General features: G+C 35.5%; 1 protein-coding gene across 1 annotated transcript; it reads left to right on the forward strand.

Moving 5' to 3' along the window:
* Positions 1-266: 266 nt before the first annotated feature.
* FGB (fibrinogen beta chain) lies at positions 267-7938 on the forward strand. Its single transcript, XM_081224778.1, has 8 exons — positions 267-390; positions 3030-3221; positions 3701-3884; positions 4826-5053; positions 5584-5697; positions 6045-6170; positions 6388-6673; positions 7280-7938. The coding sequence occupies exons 1-8, from the start codon at positions 286-288 to the stop codon at positions 7509-7511; spliced, it is 1467 nt and encodes a 488-aa protein (XP_081080904.1). The 5' UTR covers positions 267-285; the 3' UTR covers positions 7512-7938.
* Positions 7939-8616: the final 678 nt, after the last annotated feature.

Here is an 8616-nt window from a genome sequence, read left to right on the forward strand (position 1 = left end):
ACACAGCTCTTTTAGGAATGTCCCAATTTCCCATCATATTGTCCGATTAAATGAATTAAGGAACTTCGGTGTTGTTACTAAACTCGGCCAACAGGGAACAGTTGTATGACAAGTAAATAAGTCTTGCTGGGAACATGTTGCTTAAGGGATAAAATGGTTCAGCCAACAAGTGAACCAAAAAATTAAATGTTAACTAAGGAAGGTAATCACTTGGAAAGGCATAGCTAACAGAGGATTCAGGTATATATAGGATTGAAGATCTTTCAGTTAAGTCTATAGCAAAGGATGGTTTCTTGGAACTTCCAAAAATTTAAAACCATGAAACATCTACTGCTGCTACTATTGTGTGTTTTTATAGTTAAGGCCCAAGCTACTGATGACTACGATGAGGTGACTTTTAAATATTATTGTATTCTTACTAATATTATTAATATAAAATATAACCAAAACATAATCATATGTGAATATTTATTATAATGATATTAACATTGATTTTAATTATGAAATTGAATTGTTAATCTCTAAGACCTATTTTATTTAAAGAATGTTGCATAGTATTTCTTATATAAAAACAAAATAATAATTTCTCATTTTCTGGTTTATCACCTTTATTTTCCCAGGAAGAAGATGTCAGAGCTAATGTAAAATGTGTTTTTCCAGTTGTTGCTATCCTGAGTACTATCATTTTCATTGAGTTCTAACAATATGTTATTACAATTTGAGAACAAATATCTGAAAATTTCCCAGACTATAAAATAATAAAAGAGCAGCATTTTAAAAGAAAATAGCTGTAGTAGCTAGATGGCTCTTTGGTGAAGGAGGGTAATATAAAGCTCCTGAAATTACAGGCTATTTATGAATGAAAATTGTAAACTAAATGTAAAAGCAGAATAGATCAAGTACGGTAATAGAAGATTAAAAATTATTTTTTTCAAATGAGAAATTTATTTATTGTTATTATTAGTGGTTATCAAATATATCACTCCATTTAATTTATTCATTCGTAGAACAGTTTTTTCCTCAAGTACTATCTTTGCTGATTTACTCCTACTGGTTTGAAGATGTCAAAAATACAAAAATGCATTTAGAGAAATGAATATTTAAATAATTAAAATTTTATTATCAGATAACTCCAGATCAAATTTCTTGTATATAGCATAGTATCACCATACTAGGAATAAAAGTACACAGTAATACATAAATTAAGTGATTCATTTTGGATCACTTGTTGAATTTGAAGGGAACCTAAGTGTTTTAATTATCAAACTATACATATAAAAAGATAGTTATTTGGTTAATTGAATTAGATAAGAAAAATGTAAAGAATGTGTAAGAGTAAACTTTTATAAAGTACTTGGCTAAGCACTTTTAAATTCCTGCTCACCAACTAATCTACATAGAGACAGTTTACTAGTTTAGCCTTCCAATTGGATTTTCTAGTTTTATTTATTTCAATAAGTGGTCTTCAAAAACTTCATATAATTTCTTTTAAGATGTTTAACATTTTTCATTTACTTTTCTCTAGTAAAGCTAGATCACCAACACTACCTCTTTAATTATATTCTAAAATAAAAAGGAAATATTTTTCTTGTGTTATAATTTGACTTGTAGTAAACAGATGAATCACATTTCATAAAATTTCTGTCTGGCTGGGACCATGTCTTTGACACAAAATATGTATATTTCCTACAAATCTTCATACATTATTATTTTTCTTGCAGTCACACATAACATATACTATAGTTTAATTTCAGCAGTTAAGCAGGGGAATCTTGATCCAACTTGCCTGGGTTTAAAGCCTAGCACTCTACCACTTAATGTTAAATATTATTCTAACTTACTGAATAAATGACAGTGAAATTCCAAACAGTCATTCGATGACTTCTAGGCCCACAAAATAGCTAGAGAGCCTAGTCTCTGCAGCAAATCTAGTCATTTGTTAATTTGTAATTAATTGCCAAAAGGTGTAAGTACTGACAAAGGTCATATGATGATAATATAGGTAATCTAAGCCAGCACTTTTGTATTGCATTGCATATTTTCCACTTCACTATCTTTTAATGTAATATTTTTTCAATTAGCAAATAATTTTAATTGCAATGCACATACCTTGAGAATTATTTTAAATATGAGAAAATCATGGTATTTGATAAAGGAAATCAAGTAGAAAATTTCATGAGAATAATTTAACAATTTTGTTGATAGAAGATAAGGTTGAAGTTAGTAGTGGAAAAGCCACTTACACTGTAGTATCTGTTATGTGTGATTGCAATAAAAAAAATAATAATAACTCAATATGTGCCAGGTATTCTTCTAAGGGTGTCATATGCAATAAGTCATTTAATCCTAACAGTCATCTTATATGGCAGATACTTTTATCATTCCTATTTTACAGATGTAGTAACTTGCCGAAGATCTTTATAGCTAGTAAGTGGTGGTAGTCAAGACTTGAAACCAAGCAGTCTGTCTTCAGAATACCTTATTCCTCTTCAAACATGTTAGAGCCAATAGTTGTCTTATTACAAATAAATCCTAAGTAAATTTTGCTTTTAATAAATCTGTATTACCTCTTAAATATTATTATATAGGAGTTAGCCAAATTAATCGTCAATTCATAAAAATTGAAAGTAAAAAAATAATTAACAATAATTACAGGAATTTAGTAATCCAGTGCCTTGAGAACATTTATTCCTCCTGACGGTATAGATTTCTTACTATTTTGTGTGTTCCAAAGTATAGGTTTCAGGAATCTGAGGCCATTACCTTTCATTATCTGATGCAACATTTTTTAAAGTCTCTTTTTAAAAACTACCCCAGGCGCGATAGCTTTTTGCACTGTTTTTCTTTCTACTGTTACTGAAGAGACCTAAGGAACCTATTGACTTACGAACAACAACTAGCTAGTTGATGGACCTTAAGCAAATCCTCAGTCATTTGATAACCTAAGTTATAGGATGAGGGTGTTGGAATAGCTACATCTAAACTATCCTATAACACTCTACATTTTATTTCTGCCTGGTTCCCTGAAGTTTCGTTTGGATGCCCGTGGTCATCGACCCTATGACAAGAAGAGGGAAGAGGCTCCCAGCCTGAGACCCGTTGCCCCTCCCATCAGCGGAGGTGGCTATCAGCCTCGTCCAGCCAAAGCACCTATCGGCCAGAAGAAAGTGGAGAGAAAACCCCCTGATGCTGACGGTTGCCTGCACGCTGACCCAGACCTGGTGGGTGGGCCTCCCATGCGAAGAAGGCCTGTATTCATCATGTCTTCCTGATGTTGTGTTGACCCACATTACCATCATTTTTATTTTGTTTGTTTCTTTTGGATGTAAATACAAAACATAAACTTATTGGGCCCTGGGCTAAGGGTGCTTTTCTAATTTTCTTTGGTCTGGGCCCAAGATTACAAATTAGGACACATGAAACATCATGAAACATCATCTCCTTTGTACTTTGCCCACTTTGTCTGTTCAGATGGTAACATTTTCATAGCCTAATTACCTTTGTTCTGTGGTAAAGATTATTTTTAATCTTCAGAGGAATATAATGATGAGTCTAGAATTTCTGGTCTCACATAAAGAAAATCAAATTGCAAGTTTTTATATTGGTGAATGATATCACTGAATTTTCACTATGTGCTATTTTCACAAATATCCATAACCCCAATCCTTCATTTAATGTTGGCTATTTTCTTTGTTTGCAGGGCGTGTTGTGTCCTACAGGATGTCAGTTGCAAGATACTTTGGTAAAAGAGGAAAGGCCAATCAGAAAGAATGTAGAAGAGTTAATTACTAATATAAAGTCTGTTTCCCAGACCTCTTCTTCCACCTTTCAGTATATAACTCTGCTAAGAAACCTGTGGAAAGAGAGGCAGAAGCAAGTAAACGGTAGATGTCCTTGTGTTTCCTGTTTGATTCTATTATAAAATTGAAACTGTCAGAGTGCCATGGGAATGCACAACTCTGAGAAGATTCATGTTTCTAGATGAGTCCGAGTAGTTCAGTATGAGCCTGATTACCCCAAGGTCCTCACTTAGGCATCTTCACCTGCCACTTGTCTGACAAGCACTATGCAACCCTTATTCCCAGTCTGGCATCAGCAAGGATGTTTCTCTATGAACATTTTCACTGTGAGTCCTTATTTTTAGTCTATAAAAAAACTTGTGACTCTGAAGACAGTATATTCACAGAGTAAAAATTTAGCATTTATAGATTTAACATTTGAGGTTTTGAATATAACTGTGTCCAGGATATACTCAACTGAATTGAAGATAATGATCTTACCCTTTGAATCCTGAGATCTGAACTTTGAGTGCTATTGGCTTGGTGGTTAGGAATCAGCTAGTAAGCCAGCATGGCATAGGTGTTTCAGGGAGTAGCAAACCCAAGTTTGGACATTTTTCAAAGGAATCATGGCATTTCTCTTGTGTATTTCAAGGCTCTGCTGTACTTAAGTAAGATGAATAAATAAATCAAGTGTATCTACTCCATAAGATGTTGCACTTCTGAGATGGAAAGCCTAAGTCCTACTTTCTCCTCTTTTCCTCACCAAAGTAATAAACAACTTATTGTATTTATTATTAGGCATAATTTTTAGCTTAATCTAAGGTAAGTTACTATTATAGTAGCTAGATTATATGTTAATTTGTGTATGCCATGGGGCAAATAATTTCCCCTAAGTACAATTACATATCATGACTGCCCGATGTTCATTCTGGGTCTATTAGTTTATTCTCAGAAAATCAGAATCACAATTGTGTGGTTGAATATGTTTAGTTTTTTTATCGAGAGAAAATGCTAACCATTCCTACGTAATTTCATTTTTACAGATAATGAAAATGTAATAAATGAGTACTCCTCACAGCTGGAAAAGCACCAGTTATATATAGATGAGACTGTGAACAGTAATATCCCAACTAAACTTCGTGTGCTCCGTTCAATTCTGGAAAATTTGAGAAGCAAAATACAAAAATTAGAATCGGCTGTCTCAACTCAGATGGAATACTGCCGCAGCCCGTGTACTGTCACTTGCAATATTCCTGTGGTGTCTGGCAGAGGTAGCTAGTTAAGACACATATTTCTAGTAGGTTCCAGAAGAACTCACACTCTCTAAAAATAAGAGAACTAAAAGAAGTCCAGTGGATTTCCCCAACAGATCCTAATGACATCTTAGCACATCATGAAGATATCCCTAGCATGCCTAATGCATTTGCCAGTTTTTGATGAGTAGGAAGCAGTGTAATGATGGTGGTAGCTCCATGGGTGTAATGTACATGCTTGCTTGAAAAGATGGTGGAATCATGGATAGATGTAAGGATTTCTCCATCACGTGGGTTCTGGAAGTTTATGGATATCACAGGACACAAAAGGTAGAGAAGAGCTTTTTCATCCCCTTGGCAGATAGAATTCCTTGAAACTGAGTTTGATTTTTAGTAAAAGGAAGATTCAGTTTCTACAACATATTCTCAAATGTCTAAAATAAAATGTTCCTTAGTATCTATGTAATCAGTTATCTTACAAAATTAGTGACTAAAAACAAGGTAATGATGTTGTAGTCCCTAAATATAATGTTATCTTATGGTTGCAGAATGTGAGGAAATTATCAGGAATGGAGGTGAAACATCTGAAATGTATCTCATTCAGCCTGACAGTTCTATCAAACCATATAGAGTATACTGTGATATGAAAACAGAAAGAGGAGGTAAGTGTTGGATAGCTTTTGACATATTATGCTGAAATTATTTTGACACCATAAAATGTCAGGAAGTAAAACCTAGCTTTAACGTAGCTAACAATGAGCCATTTGATTTGGAATTCAATCTTATGTTTTAGAATATCTCTGATTCACAATTTAGGGTAAGATAAGGCACTTGCAGCTTCCAAAGATTTTGTGAGTTTTCCTCTCACATTTATTTCCTTATTATATCTATTTTGGAGCACTAAATATCAATGGGCATGAATTAAATGGACAAGGAATTCAGACATTGCCCTCACAGCGACATTATTTGTTAGTGGTAATGTGTGTTATTTTGTTTCTTTCAACCAAAGGATGGACAGTAATTCAGAACCGTCAAGATGGTAGTGTTGACTTTGGCAGGAAATGGGATCCATATAAGGAAGGATTTGGAAATATTGCAACCAATGCAGATGGGAAAAAATACTGTGGTGTACCAGGTAAAAGCTGGGAGTACAAAATAAAATCATTCTTTTTTAGATGTTTTCTTTTTTTTTTTTTCAATTTAAAAAACATAGTGTTGGTAGTATGTTTTTAGGAGTTTTAGGAGGTTAAGAAGAATTTACAAAAAGAGTAGAAAAGCTAATGATGAGGGAAAAAAGCCAGTTTTTTTAAAGGTTTTATTTTTGGTGAGATGTTATTTTATTTTTCCTTTAGGTGAGTATTGGCTTGGAAATGACAAAATTAGCCAGCTTACCAGGTTGGGACCCACAAAGCTTTTTATTGAAATGGAGGACTGGAAAGGAGACAAGGTGACGGCACTCTATGAAGGATTCACTGTACAGAATGAGGCCAACAAATATCAGCTCTCAGTGAGCAAATACAAGGGCACAGCTGGCAATGCCCTCGTAGAAGGAGCTTCTCAACTGGTGGGAGAAAACCGGACTATGACCATCCACAACAGCATGTTCTTCAGCACATACGACAGAGACAACGACGGCTGGTACGTGCTGCTTCTTCCCTCCTGCTTTTAGCACCGCTGCTAACATTGCTGCTTGGAGTCATTAATGATCGCTAATGTGATTAGTGACTCTCATTTCTTGGGTACTTCCTGTGTGCCAGCCACTGTACTAAGCTCTTTCTGGGTCACTCTAAAGCACTCCAGCTATAAGGTTGCCATGACTATCCTCATTTTACAAATGAAGATTAGAGAGATAAAGTAATTTACACAAAATCACTAACCATAAAGGATACAACTGGAATTTGAGCACAGTTACAGAGTAGTGCATACTTAGATAGATTTCCCTATCTCTAAATTGGACTGTGTATATCAAAACCTCCGTTTTATTTTCCAGGGATCTGTAACACTAAGGGATCTGAAAGCTGTCATTTCAGGATAAAGTAACAAGCATAGATTAATTTGCCACATAGGCCCAGTTCTCTCCCTTTCTTTCTATAGGGCAGAGAAGACCTTTGTTGTGTAATTGTGACTTTACATATAGAAGCAGAGGGACGGAATATTGCACCCAGCACTTCTCTGTGTGTATTTTGCAAAGAATTAACTTGAGAGCACTGCAGTTCTAATAACCCTGAATAAATTTCCTTTCAGGAAAACTACAGATCCCAGAAAGCAGTGTTCTAAAGAGGATGGTGGTGGATGGTGGTATAATAGATGTCATGCGGCCAATCCAAATGGCAGATACTACTGGGGTGGCCCTTATACCTGGGACATGGCAAAGCACGGCACAGACGATGGAGTGGTGTGGATGAACTGGCAGGGGTCCTGGTACTCGATGAAGAAGATGTCCATGAAGATCAGGCCCTACTTCCCAGAGCAATAGTCCTCCACACATAGATTATTATTCTTCCCTATGTGACAACATTTTTACATATCATATCATCAGAATTTTTTTCATACCTTATATCCCTCTAAAACTATCAAAATGTAGTAAGTGTGACTTTTTGGAAACAGTATTTAGGCAAATGACATTTAAAACAGCACATGATTTTCTTTCATATTCATCATTTCTATTGCATACCAAGATGTAACTAAAAGGATGACTGTGGATAGTCAGTGTTCATAATTTCAGTGGATTATGAAAAGTTTCAAATTAGTAAGAGAAATTTTCTATCCTTGTGGAAAACTGTGAGGTGAGCTAAAAACCTGTGTTTAAAAGTCCACTTTTAAACCTCTCTTTATTTATGTAAGATCTGTCACAGAAAACTCAAAAAAGATTTATTCATTAAACTGGTTTCTGTTACAATAAACTAATGTTTTCTTATTTTGTACTCCACATGGCCACTGAGTTAGGCTTTGAACTTGTGAGAAAAGAGAAGCATTCACAACCTCAAGTAGCTAATGAAGTGGCAGTGAACCCCTGAAGGTTCAACATCTCCCTCTGCACCATGAAAATCCACTGCTCTGCAGGGAACTAGACTTGCGGATCAGAGATCCCAAGAGGACAGTCACGGTCCAGTCTTCACCATTTGCTTTTTGAGGGAAACAGCAAGGGAGGAAGCAGCATTTGCCTGTTGCCTCTGGAAATTTGGCCTATTGGCCTCAACTGGGTTTTTGTTTTTCACATGGTCACACCAGAGCTGAAGTAGAAGTGAATTTCTCTTCTTTCTACTTCTCCTCGGCAAATGAGTATATCAACTCAACTTCCTTTTACTCTGTATTCTCCATCTGCCCTGTGCAACCCTCTGACCCTTAGTCCTCCTTCCCTCTTGTAGCGCCATTGCCACTGATTATCGTGGGAACATTGTCCTGATGCTCATCTTCTTAACCTTTGCATCTAAGCAAATGTTACTCATTTCTATCACGGAAATACCACCACTCCCTTAATTCCTCATCATAGCCAACTTCAACTTTTACCCGGTTTCCCTGCCGTAGGTTCTGTCCCACCTATATTCAATTTGTCTGTTACTCTGCCATCACATATACCG

Source organism: Mesoplodon bidens (assembly GCF_964165515.1).
Source record: "Mesoplodon bidens genome assembly, chromosome: 1".
Classification (NCBI taxonomy): domain Eukaryota; kingdom Metazoa; phylum Chordata; class Mammalia; order Artiodactyla; family Ziphiidae; genus Mesoplodon; species Mesoplodon bidens.

What these genes read in the sequence shown, in the direction of transcription:
- FGB (XM_081224778.1), top strand. Translation starts at nt 286, where the DNA reads ATGGTTTCTTGGAACTTCCAAAAATTTAAAACCATGAAACATCTACTG. An exon ending in TATGAAAACAGAAAGAGGAG is followed by an intron (nt 5,698 to 6,044) that starts GTAAGTGTTGGA and finishes TTTCAACCAAAG; the next exon opens with GATGGACAGTAATTCAGAAC. An exon ending in AAAATACTGTGGTGTACCAG is followed by an intron (nt 6,171 to 6,387) that starts GTAAAAGCTGGG and finishes TTTTTCCTTTAG; the next exon opens with GTGAGTATTGGCTTGGAAAT.